This window comes from Rhododendron vialii, chromosome 13a (genome assembly GCF_030253575.1).
Source record: "Rhododendron vialii isolate Sample 1 chromosome 13a, ASM3025357v1".
Taxonomy (NCBI): Eukaryota; Viridiplantae; Streptophyta; class Magnoliopsida; order Ericales; family Ericaceae; genus Rhododendron; species Rhododendron vialii.
In genome coordinates, this window is record NC_080569.1 from 20,121,383 (window position 1) to 20,139,291 (window position 17,909).

General features: G+C 37.2%; 1 protein-coding gene across 1 annotated transcript; it reads right to left on the reverse strand.

Annotated features, from left to right (window-relative positions):
• Nucleotides 1-12,258: 12,258 nt before the first annotated feature.
• LOC131313962 (uncharacterized) lies at nt 12,259-15,003 on the reverse strand. Its single transcript, XM_058342460.1, has one exon. The coding sequence runs from the start codon at nt 15,001-15,003 to the stop codon at nt 13,354-13,356; it is 1,650 nt and encodes a 549-aa protein (XP_058198443.1). The 3' UTR covers nt 12,259-13,353.
• Between the last annotated feature and the right edge of the window lie 2,906 nt (nt 15,004-17,909).

Below are 17,909 nucleotides of genomic sequence, written 5' to 3' on the forward strand. Positions count from 1 at the left end.
GATGTATTATATTTTCCCAATGCACACGCTTTTCACTATTATGGTGTATGTAGCCCTTGGTATTTTCAACAAATATAATGAGATAAAATTAGTGATGGCTATGAAGATCTTTTCATGCTTTCTTGTGGTTATTGCGATTTGGAAAATTCCTAGAGTTTGACATTTTATGGAGCCCTTTAACGTTCTTGTTAGGTTAGCATTCATTCGTCATTATGTGTTCTTCTAGTTTAATAAGTTCTAAAGTTAATTTCACCCAAATTGGCTTACTTAATTGGTAAAAATGTGTTGGGTTCAACTTAAAATGGACTTGTTGGCCTAATCTTAAGGATAGTCCACGGCCATCCCAGGCTTATATATTGGGGCTTCTAGCTCATAAATTTTTGGTCAGATTTTCTTGGGAATTTGCTGTGTAATAAAATATTGTGGATTACTTTAATGCCTGCAAAACAACTACTTTTGAAGTCGGTGAATCTAATCATATACCTTGTTTGCTTTGCAGTCCAATATGGTGTCCCCATTTGCTATTGCAACAACAGTAGTCCCTTCTTATCGTTGCTGCAGCTAAATCAAGTGGTGTTTTGCCAAATTTTGCTAGAAATGCACAACTACCAGGGGCAAATGGTACAACCTTGCCTACCCCGAACTGGCCAAACGTTGGTTTCTAGTTTCCTAGAATGATGACACCTGCTGTTGGAAATAATGAGCTACTGAAATACATGCAGCAAGTAGAATATATGAAAGTCTTCATTTTTATTGTTTGTATGGAGTTCGAATACAAATTTTATTTTTGCCTTTGAGACAGATGGGAAACATGGGATCAACACTGCCAGTTGGGAGCTCTGTTCCATTTCCAACAAGGTACTTTTCGCTATCTTTCAAGGGTCACATTGATGGCTTTATTGACCAGATGTTTGATGAATCACATAGGCTTTCTAGAATGTGAAAACGATTTTATTGTGATCGACTGATCATACTTCGTTTTTCTTCATTACTCATTATCGGTGTTAATGTTTGTTGTGGAATCTACTTTTCCACGGAAATGCTTATGAAGGAATCCATTTACAGAAAGCTAGCATTTTGAGGGTCCTTTCTATGTGTGCACTATTTGTATTTTGTGGAGGCTGCACTTCTCTATTTTTCTTATTCTTTTGTCTTCATTTCAAACCTGTATCTTTCCCTTTGCCCATCATAATTGAGTTGCTTCTCTTTTGTTAATCTCTTACGGTGGTTTAGCTCTATATTTGGTGGTGTGGTTCTACCTGAGGCTCATTTGTTGTCTTTCTTATTTAACGAGAAAAATGGTGGAGAGAATGGGTGAGGCAAGCCAACGAAAATAAAAGGAAGAAAACCCAGGTATAGGGCTTGCTTCAAACCTGCAAGTTTTCAATGGCCTATTTTAAGCTGCTTTTTTTTTTTGTGTGTGTGTTATTTTCCCGTCGACTGTTGGTAAATTTAGGTTAATGATTGTCGCAAGTAAAAGATTTTTACAAGTCGCTTCTTTTTTTTATTGGCAGTTGTAGAGTAGACTTCAGATTTTTTTTTTTCCCTTTCTTGAAAGTGGTAAAGATGGCATTTGAAATTGACATGTATATTTATCTCATTTGATTTTGAAATTGGGAAGGAAATGGTTTGAAAGTAGGGAACTACGTACATTGCTTGCCCAGCCAGAGAATTATCTTTTGCTTCACTGTCAAAGGCCTGCTTCTGGGTGTAAACTTGCAGGTTAGAAAGCTTGTTTTAGTGTCATGTGCATGCTATATTATATCTCCTCATTTGTACATTGATGTGCTCTTTTTGACGACATTACACTTGAAATTATTTACTTTGTTGGTCCTTATCCATCCTCTCTACTTTAATTTATGAATCTCTCTCTCTCTCTCTTCCCCCCTCTCTCTCTCTCTCTCTCTCTCTCTCTCTCACACACACACACACATGTGTGTGTGTCTCTTTGTTTTGTTATTTGGCAGTGCTACAGATTTTAATTCTCCACTTTCTGAAATCTAGAAATGATTGTTAGCAATGCTTTTAACATGGTAAGTTTAAGCTCAACAATCTTTGCATTGTACTCCACTTATGAGTGATAAAACCAGCAACGTTATCCATGCTAAATATGTTGGTGTTGAATTTCATGTCTCTTGTGTACCTTTTTTGTTGTTGGTGTCTCGACTCTCTTCGTTGATAATTTCAAATTATCATAAAGAGATGCTAGTCAATTGTTTTAAAAGTACCAGTTGTTGTTATCATTAGAACTTCTCACAAAGAGTATATGAATTGCGGCTCGCGAAGCAGCAAAGCAAGGGTCAAGAGTATATAAATTGCTCTAAGATGTTGACAAGGTTAGTAAGTGTCAACCTCATAACTGCTACTTTTTAGTTTTGTTTAATGCCATCAATATTATTTTTTTGGGGTAAATATGCCATCAATATTGTTGCAACTGTAGCCGCTAATTTTATTGCTGCTTGAGTTATAAATGATATAATATTTCATACATTAAAATCTTTTGATTTGTTTGTGGTTTTTGAGGTGATATCAACTCCTTAATTTGGGGCCAGTCCATATGGGGCTTTGCTCCGACTCTGTTCCCGCAAGTGGCGGTGAAATTGGGCTCCAAGATTAGTCAAGATGAGTAAACTGATCCAGACACCTAAGTTATAAAAAAGAGAGCACGGTTTAGGATCAGAGGAAAAGGCACAACTCTTCCTCTTTGCTTCCATCTCGTATATTTATTGCCTACATTATTAGTAATTTTCTTCGTCCTCACAATCTATATCTGCAAATAATCATCCGCACTTATTAGTAATTATACTCCTAAGTTGATAAAAATGCTAGTTATTACACTCACAAATGAGAACGTAAATATTAATTCAATAAAAACAATATTGTTTCAAACATATTTTGAATCCAGAGAAAAGATTTCCATTATTATTCAAGAGGGGAATATATGACCAACTTGCATATATAGCGTAAGACCCTTCATGGCTGTATTGGGAGGAGATCGAACCAACAAAATAAACAAACCTGTTTATGATTATGACTATTATTATTATTATTATTATTATTATTATTATTATTATTATTAGTAGCAGTAGTAGCAGCAGCAGGAACAGCAGCAACAGTAGTAGCAGTAGTAGTACAGTAGGTAGTAACAATAGTAGCAGGAGTAGTAGTAGTAGTAGTGTTTCTGAGAAGGCCGGATAATGAATTTGGAGAATTTCGAGGAGTATATATACACAGATGTGATAGATAATGTCAAGTAGTAGTAGTAGTAGTAGGAGCAGCAGCAGCATCAATAGTAGTAGCAGGAGTAGTAGTAGTAGTAGTAGTAGTAGGAGTAGTAGTAGCAGCAGCAGTAGTAATAGTAGTAGTAGTGTTTTTGAGAAGGCCGATAATGAATTTGGAGAATTTCGAGAAGTATATATACACAGATGTGATAGATAATGTCAATCTTAAATTTGAATTTCCCTACGTCCACCACCATTTAATCTTAAACACCCATAATTGGTATCTACTTTGAGATCCAAATAAAATTAGAAATATATATATATATATATATATATATATATATATATATATATATATAAATAAGGAAGGTTAGAAATTGTTCGAAAATACTTATACAGGTAAATAGCTGCCCCTCTTTCAACTCCTCCTTACCAACTTCCATCAGTTAGGGTTTTCCCATGGGGGGTGGGAGCCCCCTTGCTCGACAACCCCCCCTACCCCTTCTCCTCGCTGGTCACCCTCCTTTACCGCTCTGCTTGTCGAAACCCATCCCCAACCAAATCCACTATTCACTGCCTTTGTCGCCCCTTTCCTGTCACCTCCACCACTCCTCCGCTCCCCCTTCCCCTCTGGTTCGTTTTGGGCTAGATCTGATGGTGAGATGAAGCTAGCGTGACTTAGCTTCCTCCAGCGAATAAGTCTCCATTTTACGTGGCGGAGTGTGTCTAGCGACATCTCCAAAACCAGAGGTTTCTTTTCTGTTTTTTCTTTATTTTTTAATCTAGTTTTTTTTTTTGTTTTGTTTTGTTTTGTCCGGATGTTTAGGCTGGTTTCTGTCCGGATGTTTAGGCCGATTTTCTATTTGGATGTGGGTCCAGTTTCTGTCCCGGCGGGTTTTGTCCACGGGTTTTGCTCCGGTCTGGTTTCTGCAGATCTAGTTACTGATTTTTATCGGGTTTTTTGCATCTTTGATATGGAGCTCCACCATCCTGAGGTGTCTGATGTCTGGGTACTAGCTCCACTTGAGCCAATTCTTATTGATTACGGTGTTGAATAAGCGATGGCTCTTGCTTAGGCGCTAGACATTAGCTTTGTCTCTTTTTGTTAGTTTTAGGGTTTTGCTGTGTTTCTGTATCTCTGTATTCGAATGGAAATCTGTAATTGTTGTATGGCCTGATTTGTTTTCGGTTCTAATATGTAGATACCATATGGCTTATTTAAATGGATATGCTTCTTCCGTTGATACAGGGAAATATAGTTTTCAAAAATAAAATCAAGCTCTCTCCTTCATTCTCCTAACAAGATCCATTTTCTTTTTTCCCTTGCACTTTTGAAATGTTAAGGTCTTGTTTGGTAGCCATTTTATTTCCTGCTTTTTGTTTTCATGTTCAGAATTTCCAAAATTTTGAACTGAAAGTATGTTTGGTTGCCCAATTTCATTTATAAAAATTGAAATAGGGTTTGCAAATTTGTTAAAAATAGTGGAAGTGCCAAAAGTCAGCTTTCACTTCTTTCCAAAAACAAAAACCGACTTCAGCATTAAGGGGTCCTTGACTTAAAACTACCGTATAGGATTGTTTTTTGATGGAGATTACTACGGTTAAGCTTGGTGCTGAAAATCATGTTTACGTATTTATTTTTTTTTGAAAATAGATTGACACAAACATGTTTTCTGCTTTCACTTTTTTTTTTTTTAAGGAAAAGTAGAAATTGTTTTTAGCAAATAGAAAACAAGAAACAGAAAAGTGGCAGTGTTACCAAATTGTTTGGGCCATATTTGGGCCGTCCCAAATAATCACATGTGGCCGATAGTGTTTATTGATTTAAATTAATTATTTTCAGTTGAGATAAAGCCGTGTCATGACCTCGATTTTCAACATAAATAAATATTCCATTTCAATAAAAGATCTTCGAATATCAAAATATTACCCAAAAGAGTTCCCACCTGTTCAGTTTACAAATCGAGTCCCCAAGTTTAAGAATTCACAACATAGGCACACCGGCTCCAAATAAGCTTAAGTAAGAGTGCGAATAAATTCTTTAGTTACAAACCATTTAGTCAAAAGGGAAAATTAAGAGTAATTAGTTACAAAGCCATATTTAACAAAAGGAAGTCAATTACAAAAATAATGTTTGAGTAACTAAATACAGTTAGCTTCCAAAAATGTCTTCGCATCTCAACATGCAAGCATGCAAACTATGATCCAGCATTTGAATCTAAAAAGAAGGATTGGGTTGAGCTACACTAGTCCAGTAGGAAATTTTATACTTAAGCTATATGTAAATGCGATGAAACATGTAACAAGAATATTTGATTTGGAATAAACGGGCAAGAAATACAAAGAGGCATCACATTGAACCGAAGGACTACGATTACGAGATTCTATACGTCTTAAGGCTATTCCTAACTAGGTCATACATTAAGCTAGAAGCAACATTTAAACTCCTATCGATCTAATAAACTACAACAACTGTTCAACCATCTAATAACTTTTCAAATGAACGCTACATCAACTTCCTCAACTCATACTATTCACCATGGAACCTCATTTCATAAAACTTTCTTTTTTTTTGATTTCGAAAAAACAAATTTTACGGAAAACTCAAGACCACTTCGGGTCAAACTCCGTTGATTTGAGCTTGAATGCTGGAGTCTGTTAATTTGTGCCCAAATATCAGATTCGTTGATTCGCTCCAGAATATCAAAAATCCTCTTTTCAAATCCAAATTTCTTTCTTTAATAAAACCTTGATAAAACCAACCTTCCATTCTCTTTTTTGACAACCACAATCCCAAGCAACAAACACTCCAAACATCAACATAGACTTCTGAAGTCAATCAAAATTCTCTTCATCATGCGAGACATTCAACTGTGTTACCACCCCTTGCGTCACATTGAATTCTCTCCACCTGGGTTCCGCATTACCACACCTTGCGTTGTAGGCCATCTAGAGTCTCCGCATTACCACACATTGCGTTGTAGGATCCTCAATTTAAAATTATCAACTCAAACATACACACACGTTTAATCAATCCAAATACAAGAAGACTATATTTTCCAAGTTCACTTTTCTTTCATTTATCATCATGCAATGCATTACAAATTCATAAACACATCCCATTGTGCATTGATAGATACCTTAAGTTCACGTTATTCCTGAAAGTCTATCACGATTTCCTTCGTCACGCACCGAACCCACATTGACTCATTGACATACCACCCGCTAGGTTCTAAACGAGAATCTTATGAAACGAGCGCCAAGAGACAAGATCGAACGAGTCATTAGGACACAAGCAATCACATTCAAGAGTGACTTAAATACATTATAATTACATAGGGAGTCATAACACGGAACGAAACAATATTAGGATTAGCCAGCAGCCATTGACAGACCGACACACCTCTAATCAAATGGTCATAACTTTCCGTGTACTAAGAGTTTTCAGGTGCGGCAAATGAAAGCTGACTTCAAGACCTTTGAATCGATATAAAATTTGCATGAAACGAACATTGGATGAGGAAGTTATAGCCGTTCGAAGTTGGGCTGGAACCCAGAAATCGAGCCAAACTTCCAGATTTGGCTGAAACACAAAACCCAATCTCAAGCACAAAATGAAGCACGATCTAGGTACATAAACATCATATAAACGTATAACAAGAGTAAGAAATCCCTACCACAACAGGCTTTGAGCAAAACCCTAAGTGACCCAAGCTTGAAACCACGAAAAACGAGCTCCACCCAAGCTTAGATACAAGATTTAGAGTGAATACAACCAAAAAACAAGATAAATGAATAAAGATCAACAAGTAATTGAGAGGAGAGAGAAAAACGTGGATGGGAGCCCAAAGATGAGAGCAAGAACACAAAACTCACCCCTTGTTCTTAAAATGCAAGATTCAAGTGATTTTGAGGTTGTAAACCCTTGGATCTTGAAGATTTGAGGTTGAAATCATGAGTTTTGGGTGAGATTGGAGTTGGGTAGGTGAGAGGGGGTGTTTTCAGGTCTGGTTTGTGGTGTTTGGGTGTGAAAAATGGTAAAGGGGGGTATTTATAGTGGTCCAAAAAACGTGCTGAAAATTGCAGAAAAACACAGCGGGTACTGGTATGACTCCCAGTACCGGTACTGGAGCCTTCAAAATGTCGACTTGGCCAAGTTCTGGACACTGGGTACCGGTACTGGGCAAAAGGCCGTACTGGTACTGGATGGACAGAAATTTGAAATTTCACCAACGCACACCGGATCGAACCCCACTTGATACCAACATCTCCAAACATCATTACAACATCAAAATATGATCTTCCACATATTTAAACAATTTTAGAAAACATAATAATTTACGAGTCTCTACAGCTGAATGGCCTATTTTGGTGGGAGTGAGTTATTTTCTGTGAAAGTGATAAAATCCCATTATTTGTGTGGACTTGGTTGCGATAGTTTTAAGGGAGACCTAAAAATTCGTCCTTATTGCCCTCTTCACTTATGAATTCATCCTGTCATTTTCAGCAACTTATGATTTCGTCCTTCTCATACTTTTAATACCCATATTGCCCTTTGAGTGTTGTTAATTGTATATATGTATATATTTTAAACCATATATATGGGACTAATTTTAAACCATATATGTAATACAAGCTTTTCGATTTCTTGGTAAATTATTATAAGTAATTTGCATCCCAATCTTCTTGTCTATATAGGCCGAGAATTTTAGGATGTAATCTTAAGTAATTTACATCCCAAATTTTTTGTCTATATAGGCCGAGAATGTTAGGATATAATTATAAGTAATTTACATCCCAAAATTATTGTCTATATAGGCCGAGAATTTTAGGATATGTAATCATAAGTAATTAACCATGTAATGTCATGGTAATTTAACCATGTAACGGTTTGAGAATGTCATAATATATATATTTTTTATGGTAATTTAGCCATGTTCCGTTGGCCAACTCGAAGAATGAAGAAAAAATGTAAAGATGTGGTCAACTTATCATGTTATATTCTTAAAAATATCGATTCCTCAAAATTCTTGTCTATATAGGCTGAAATTTTTTAGGATGTAATCATTAAGTAATTTACATCCCAAATTTTTTGTCTATATAGGTCGAGAATTTTAGAATGTAATCTTAAGTAATTTACATCCCAAATTTCTTGTCTATATAGGCCGAGAATTTTAGGATGTGAACATAAGTAGTTTACATTCCAAAATTCTTGTCTATATAGGCCCAGAATTTTAGGATGTAAACATAAGTAATTTACATCCCAAAATTCTTGTCTATATACGCCCAGAATTTTAGGATGTAATCATAAGTAATTTACATCCCAATCTTCTTGTCTATATACGCCGAGAATTTTAGGATGTAATCATAAGTAATTAACCATGTAACGGTTTGATGATGTCATGTTATATATTTTTTTATGGTAATTTAGCCATGTTCCGTTTGCCAACTCAAAGAATGAAGAAAAAATGTAAAGATGTGGTCAACTTATCATGTTATATTCCTAAAAATATCGATTCTTCAAATACATTCCATGATAAAAAAAGAAGTAATCAATCATATTGAAATTTACCAAATCCCATTGAATTAGGAAAATAATCCAATCCAATTCCATTAAATTGAGAAAACAAGATTCGATCTGATAACCTCATCATGCCTAATGCTCTAATTCCTTACCGCTGAACTACGAATCACTTCGTTGAAGATGATAACATATACTATTTGTTAACACATGAAGGGAGTCACGTGACTCACCTATGCCAGGATTCAATCCGCTCTTGATCTTGTGCATGTGAAACTCTATTAACACAAAAAGAAAACAATAAATTGTGTAACATATTGCTGTGGCAACACATAAATTGGTAATTACCATAATAAAGTTTGCCTAGATTTATATGTATAGATCCAGATATAGGTGTTTTAAGAGCTGTTTGATATACATGGACTTCACAAAATAATGAGAGATTCATGCATATTGGATGATTCTCGACATATCTGTATCTGTAAGCCAACGTAGGGTTCCGCTTGCCAAAAAGACATAAATTGGATTGCCAAAAGCCACAAAACTCCATTGCCATTACTATTGTAGTTATTGTTGTTTAAATCCTAAAAGTTTGCAGGGGCTTGAAAATTATTGGAGTGCTATTTTTTTGAGTCGGTCTCTCTTTTTTTCTTTTAATAATTGGATGTTTGGGTCAGTTTGCGCACTTTTTTAATTGAGTCGGTCTTTTGCTTTTAAATTTCTTCCTAGTGAAAATTCTCATCTGCGGTTTTATTCGAATGAAGTTTTCAATGTGGTAAAAGATTATGGGGACGAAATTACCCTTGTCACAAGCACGTAAAACAGACAAAGTTGTTCTTGTGCTGGAGTCGGGAATCACAATTCAAGCGCCAAGCTAGTAGTATGTTCTGTTAAAAAAGAAGCTGCGCACGCAATTTCAGTAATTCGAAACTACGCAAGTAGTTTCGCCCCTACGAATCCAGAAATAATACTGATCGGTATCTGTTATGAATTTTTGTGGAACCCGAAGTGGGCTCCACATAAAATGTACTCCCTCTGTCCCTTATTTAGAGTCCAGTATTCTATTTTGGGTTGTCCCTTAATAAATGCCATTTTGTAAAGTTGGGGGGGAGGGGATAAAAATTGTTGCATTGTCTATTTTGTCCCTAAAAATAGATTTCATTTTGAAAAGTTAGTGAGTAAAAGTGTAATGATGATAGGCAAGTAGGAAAAGTGGAGGAAAAAGTTGATGTGAAATGTGTAATAATATTTTTTTAATAAGTTGAAGTTACGAAGCAGGACACTTAAAAAGTGACGGATAGTAGTATAATTGTATAGTGTATGTAGCGCGTTTATATGGTTAGGTAAATGGTCCAACGGAATGGAGTATAAGAATTAAGAAATGGTGGCTGTGCTCTACATTTGAATACTTGTGAAAGACCACCACGTCCAGAGGCTTATACCACATGAATAAAAGAACCCTTGAAAGGAGAATTAAATTCGAAATCAATTTTGAAGTATTTTAAGAGATTTTTATATCAAGAAGATTTCCATGGCAAAAGTTTTATTTTTTTAAAGGATAATTTTAAAGTCGATACACTTTGAGCTGTTTACAGAAATTCCCTGTCTATTTTTTTTTTTTTAAACTAGGGTAGTTTCAAACTTGAAAGAGGAAAAAAAAAAGAATCTTTAAATATTCTTTTTATGATTTATGGGATCTATTTTTAAATCATCCCTTTATACGTAGAATATGTTCTCAATGCATAACATGGAATACTGCTAGGTAGCAGAAACTAAAAAGGAGTAGTACATTGAATGAGAGTGATGAGTTGGTTTTCGGTGTGGTAGATCCCGCGTGTGTACCTGCAAATAAGAACTTAACACCGGCGTGGTAAGTTAGTATATTTGTGGTTGCGGAGAGAAGTATATGTGTAAAGCTCTAGTGAAGGGTGGTATTGGAGATGCTTGCCCCCGAAGGCGAGGGAATTATAAATATATAGGCATTTTCGGAGGTAGAATCCATTTAGGACTGGACTCTGTGAGATTGTTTGGTATCATGAATGAGAATCTTATTCGATGAGTCCAGTGACCGCCGGAGTCCCCCTTTCTTGTTGGGGATGGAATCTTAACGAGGATTGGACTGCCGGTAACTATCTCCATGGAGACTTGAAATCTTTGTGGGCCAAGCAATTATAAATACAGTTTGAAATACATATTTATTAATTAATTAGTTTTAGCCTATAAATACTAAAGCTATACTAGAGGGCAGTCGCTTGAGGGAAATTATTATGGAGATGAAATTGTCCTTGTCAGCAGTAAGCAAAGTTGTTCTTGTGTTCGTTGTAGTGGTTTTTGTAATGGCAACTTCTGCGGTGGCCAAAGGCGAAGGATTTGGCGGCGGTGGCCGATTTGGTGGATCTAGCAGTGGTCGTGGATTTGGTAGTGGTCGTGGATTTGGCGGTGGTGGTGACTCAGGCAGTGGATCTGATAGAGGTGGTGGATTTGTTGGCGGATAAGGAGGAGGAAGGGCTCAGAGGTCAAGCGCTGCGTCTATGAACTCCACGTTTGTTCTTCCTCTGTTTTTCGCTATGCTCTCTTACTTCCTCGGTTGATAGTACAAATTAGCTATGTAAAAGCCTTGGAATTTTTAAAAACAAAGTTGTCTTTGATACTATTTCCTTGGTTGAGATTTTGAGCAGTTTTTCTACACCGTTGTTGAGTTGTTATAGGAGGGGTATATTTTTGGAAGAATTTTTCATAGGTCCACTATAGCACTTTCCAAATCCTCTAAGTCCACTTCTAAATTCCAAAACCCCCTAAGTCCACTAACCTATTAGTAAGGATATAATAACCATAATATACCCCTGTTTTTAAAAAATTTGGAACCAAAAGTGGGTCTTTTATTCCCCTGGGCCTCTGTTCAAAACGAACGAGACTGAGAGGGAAAAACCCTAGACGGTTTGCTCCTCCACCTCAAACACTCGATCGCCTACCATTCGTCGTCGGCGTTCTTCGTCATCGTCGTTAGTCGATCTTTGTCGTCCACCAACGGTCGAGCTCATTCACCATCAGTCGCGTTCGTCTCCGTCGTGCTAGTTGCTGTTGTTCCCCTTCGTTTCAGTCGAACGCCGTCGCGCTCGTCGCAGTTGTTCCCTTTCGTTTTTCCATTGCCGTCAAATCCTATGTTGCAATAGATACACTAGGTATGTTTCTTTTCGTTTCTCTCCATTGCAGTCACATCGTACAGGGAACTCATGCGATTATATATGGTTATATGAATGGTTTGGCTAAGTTAAGTTAGGGTTTTGATTGCGAGTATATATGGTTATATCAAACTCTGATTGGTTAGGTATTGGTTAAGTTAAGATATGGTGTCGATTGCGAGTATATATGGTTATATCAATCTTTGATCCGTTAGGGTATGGTTGAATTAAGTTAGGGATTTGACTGCTAGTATATATGGTTATATCAATGTTGGTTATATACGAATTTTGTTATAGGCAATGTTCTAAAAAGCGCTCGGCGCTAGGCGGGCGGCCGACCACCTTCAAGCTTCGAGACCAATTAATTGGCCATTAATCGCCTTTTAGCAATTAGTCGGGGTTTTTTTTTTTATTTATTTATAAATATTCTACAACCTCCCTAGAGTCCCTGACATTAATAATCACAGTTTTTCTAGTTGATGTGATATATCTTCTCTCCCAAAAAATTTCTTAGTTCTCTTTGGCTATCGGATACTCAATGTTAACACTTCTCTACATTTCAAATATAGAGACATAGAAGTTCAATATTCATAGTTCAAACCAAATAAAATCAAGTACGGAAAATTACTAGTCAATTACAAACTTCAACGTTCAAACCAAATGAAAACAAGTACGGAAAATTACTAGTCAATTACAAACTTCAACGTTCAAACCAAATGAAATCAAGTACGAAATTATTAGTCAATTACTCATCCTCTTCTTCTCCATATCCATGCATAACTTCTTCTCCATCGAACTCACACTCAAAATCCTCATCTACCTCCTCTTTGGTATCATCCTCCGACACAAAATCTTCCTCATATAGTTCTCATACTTCAATATTTCTAGTAGTCCTTCTAGGTTGAAGGACTTCATCCGCTCCCGTAGCTTCCCCAATTACCTCCCATGTAAGTCCCGAAACCGGGTCAACTTCCTCGTCACCACCTTCAACTAGCCATCCTTGTGCATTTGTTGATTCTTTAGTACGTAATACATCCTTCCCATTTCTTTTATTGTTGAGAAGTTTGGCATTGAATTGGACATAGACTAAATTGTTCAACCTTGTCGCATCTAGTCTATTCCTTTTCTTTGTATGTATCTATACAAAAAAAAATCTTAAGTTAATATAATTTCTTATGCATATATATACAAAGAAAGAGAGAGAGAGAGTGCGTGTATGTACTTACCCCCTCAAAAGTGCTCCAATTTCTCTCACACCCCGATGAACTTGAAGTCAAAGAGAGAATTCGAGTGGCCATTCTTTTCAAATTGGGTGTATGATATAGTTAGACCACCATCCAACTAGTCATGAGAGAAAGCACACAAAAAAATAGTACTAAGTAACTTAGCAAAAAGAATAATACTAAGAAGGAAAGTAACTAGTAACTACTTATTTACCCGGATCATAAGAGTCATTGTTCGTCGCACATCCCATTGCGGCTAATGGTCTTCCAAATCCACCTTCTTTGTTCTTGTACTTCAACAACTCTCGATTGATGACTTCATCTTGAACATTGACATCATCGGGAAAGAAAGCTTCAACACAAGTAAGAACCCCATCCATAATGATAGGATCATCTTGAATGGTAGAATTGTTGAAGAAGTAAAAAGGATTCAAAAAGTAAGCTGTCAAATGCAATGCACTATCTAGCCGACCCTTAGCTTTCCCATCAATGACATCTAGTATTGGCCGGTAGTTAGTCTCAACTTGCTTGTATGCCGCTTTGATCTCTTCTTTTGCTTTTGTGAGCTCTCCATACACAAAGCCCATTGAGGGCTTACGATCCCCATCAACAAGTCGAAGAACTATCACCAACGGACCAAACACTTTCAAGCATAAGGTTACGCCATTCCAAAATGCCTGACTCATCACAGTAGCATATGCTGTTTTTCCCTTTGGGCTCTTGGCCCATTTACTCTCACCCCATGCATTGCTACTAAACATCGCTCGCAATTCTTGTTTCTTTTTCATCAAACTTTGTAAAGTCAAGAATGATGTAGCAAATCGAGTAACACCCGGCCTCACTATGTCTCTCTTCTTCGTATATTTTCTCATCATCGCCAATGTATTATGATGAGCATAAACAAATATAGTGAACGCTTTGGCCTTATCAATAGTTGCTTTAAACTTGGATTGCTTACCAATTCCTTCAAGCATGAGGTTAATTGTGTGGGTGTCACATGAGGTCCAAAATATGTTAGGCCTCTTGATCTTTAGCAAATCCGCCGCGGCCATATTGTTGGATGCATTGTCCGTCACTACTTGAACTACATTTTGTGCTCCTATATCTTCAATGAACTTGTCAACATAGTCAAAGATATACACCCCCGTGTGTGACACCTCCGAATCTTCCTTTGAAGAAAGAAAACAAGTCCCTTGCTTATAATTAACGCACAAGTTCATAATGCTTCTCCTTTTTCGGTCGGTCCAAGCATCGGTCATGATAGAGCAACCTGTCAAAGCCCACTCTTCTTCTTGCTTTTTGAGTAATGTTTTGGTTCTCTCCACCTCCTCCTTCAACAATGGTTCCCTTAGTTGGTATTGGCTTGGAGGTTGGTATCCCGGGCCAAATAGACCAACAGCTTCAACAAAACGTTTGAAGCTATCATTGTCTATGGCATGAAATGGAATGCCGGCTTCGTACACCCATCGAGCCAAGTATTGACTCACTTTATGACTCTTCTCCTTCCAAAAGCTATCATTTATGTTTGGTTGTCTCATCTTCTTAAATCCACTCGTGTCAGAAGAATCGGGATTGATATCTGTATATCTATCTATGGGACCAAGAACATAGGGCCTCTTCTTTGATCCCACTGCCACATTTTCAATCTCATCACCTTCGGATTCATCACCTACTATATTCACTTCCTCCCTAATTTCCATGGCTACTTTCTTCTTAGCTGCATTATCATCAATTGCCTTCTTACACTTTAATATGTCTTCCTTGCTTGCCTTAGTGCATGAGGCAACATCTCCCCTAATTTGAGCTAACCCCTCCAGTATACTGATTCCCACACAAAAGGCATTGTAGGCGGTCATTATTCCTAGGATCCACAATAACTCCATAATCCCATCCAACATCAACCGAATTTCTTTTCAATAGCGGCGCAGAATTAGAAGCCTGTGAAGATGAAATATGAGTGGGATTCATTGACATTTGATAATTGATATCAGTCTATACTCTATAGTATTACTGTGCACCAAAAAAAAAAAACAGAGAAAAAAGTCAAGAAACTGTTAAGTGTTAACCTGATTATAAGTTGAGATTTTAGTCTTTTACACTTTGTGTTAACTGATAACACCAAAAAATACTACACTTTGTTAATTTGTTTTAAGATTTAAAAAAAAAAAAAAAACTACATTTTGGCCACTGTCCACACTCCACAGTGTCCAGACGTGGCATATACCCAGGACTTTCAGAACAAAAACTTGCCAATAGTAAAAAATCCACTGGAGATCATAAGAGAGGGGGAGGGTCGAGAGAGAGAGAGAAACTGTGAGAGAGAGATCATACGAGAGAGAGAGAGGGATCGAGAGAGAGAGAGAGAGAGAGAGAGAGAGAGAGAGAAAAATTACAGCAGACGGAGGCGGCGACGATGGCAGACGGCGACGGCGGCGAGGATGGCAGCCGGCGGCGGCGGCGAGGATGGCAGCCGGCGGCGACTTCACTCTCGATCGATCGATCGTCTGCAGCCTAGGTAACAAATTAAGCCCTAAACTAAATTTGTATTCGAGCCCCTTTAAACTGGTTTTCAAAAAATAACAGTTACCCCCCTTCATTTTCGAAAAATACTGATTTTACCCCTATTAATCGCTTTTTAACCGATTAATTAGCTGATTAATCGGCTTCCGATTAATCACTGATTAATTGCCGACTAAAGCCGATTAACCTCCCGACCGCCAAATCCAACCGCCGAGCCATTAATCTCACCGGAGATGGCAAAATTCCGATTAATCGCCGGTTAATCGGCGATTAATCCCGCCTTTTAGAACACTGGTTATAGGTTGTGAATGTAAATTGTGTGTGAATAGATGGTTCTGTGTGGTCTGCTTTTTTAATATGGTAATATGGTGATTTGCGAATGCGAATGGTTATATATGATTATACGTTCATCTGGTTGCAAATTTGTTCTGTGAACATTTATGGTTATATAATGGATGGTTCCTTGTGGTCTGCTTTAATATGGTTATATGGTGATATGAAAATGCGAATGGTTATATCTGATTATGCGTTCTTAGAAAATCCCAAATAAGATAACATATAATGTTTAGGGGATGATCTGGTTGCCATTTTGTTCTGTGAATATTTATGGTTATATATTGAGGTCTGTTAGGCCACTGCGTGGACCAATTCAATTACGTAAAATAATTAGTTTTATTAGTTTTCATGAATAGATTTCATAGATTTATTTGTTTTATTTGTACATATATCATGCCATCATTTTAGGTTTTTGTTTAACAGCTGATATCATGAAACATAAATAATAATATACGAATACTTGAACCCATTTTTTTAACATATAAAGCTATATGTTTCCATATGTTTAACTTTTTTCTTATATGTGCATAGTTCGGAAAACAACAAGTAAAGAGTTGGTACCTGTTCAATACCCGACAAATGTCTGATTAGCAATCATTGCCCCTCCAGAACAAATGAGGCAGAAGAACACCTCCAGAAAGCGGACAGTAGAACCAGCTGTGACAAACATTGAAGACAGTGAGCAAAAATCCGAGGTCGCCAAGTCTTCCACACCCCCCCAGAAATGCGTGCCAACCGTCCACACTTGCACCTCAACCGCAAGGAAAAAGGTGACCCCGACAAAGAAAGTGAAGCCAATTAAAATCAATATCAAAAAGCCCGAAGTTGATACGGTTAGTGAGCGAAAGAGAAAAAGGCCAAATAAGGAGGATGAAGGAGTTATAATTTTGGCAACTCCGACAAAGAGAATGACACGATTTGCGGATACAATGCAGAAAATGCAAAAGGGTAAGGACAAGCCAAGGTTGCGAATTCCTTGCAAAACAGAAAAGGGAAAGGGGAAGAAAGGGCAGACAAGTAAAGGGGTCAAGGGCAAGAACACCAAGGCCAAGGGCAAGAAAGACAAGGGAAAGCAAAACATAGTGGAACCTGGAATGTCTAAAATTCCCTTGAATTTCCCCAAAAAAACTCAGTACAGGTAATGATTTATGGTTATATGTATATATAGTTACTGATTTAACGTTATATACGATCTACTGTCATATGAAAAATTATATATGATGTTTTGTCCTGAAATATATAGGGTTATATATGATCTTCTGTATTTATTTAATAGTAATGTAACAAGATATAATGCTATATATGTTCCATATTACGTCTGTCTATATTTTACTTACATATATGGTTAAATATCAACGTTTGTATATTATGCAAGTCCAACTTAATAACTGTGGTGAAGCTGCTGCAGACTATTCCTGACGGGGAATTCACAGAACGTCAAATACAATAGATCAAGAAAACACCCTTTGTGGAGCTTGTGTTTGTGATTGTCGAAGCGAAGCTGGATGAGGCCTACGTAAGGAATAGCGATATTGACATTTTGAAGTTGGTAAAACAATATGAAGGGACAGGTGGAAGTTTCAAATTGGGGGGGGTGAGTCTGTCAAAATAACAGCCAAAGAGCTTACACTTATATTTGGGATACAATCTGGTCCTACTAGGATTGTTATAAATCCAACTCCAAGGGTCCCAAAATCAGAATTTGCATATCGACTTTGCCCTGGTTCGAAAGTGCAAAGGATATTGACCATTCCGGTACTGAGGGACTTCTTTGCCAAGGTTGTTAAAGGTACCACTTCGGAGGATGCAAAGGACTTGGTGTGTGTCCTTTGCCTTTTGTTAATAGGGACGCTGTTTTTTGTAAACACACAAGCTAGAGTGAGTTGGGCTTACTTGGATTTCGTTG

What these genes read in the sequence shown, in the direction of transcription:
- LOC131313962 (XM_058342460.1), bottom strand. Translation starts at nt 15,003, where the DNA reads ATGACCGCCTACAATGCCTTTTGTGTGGGAATCAGTATACTGGAGGGG.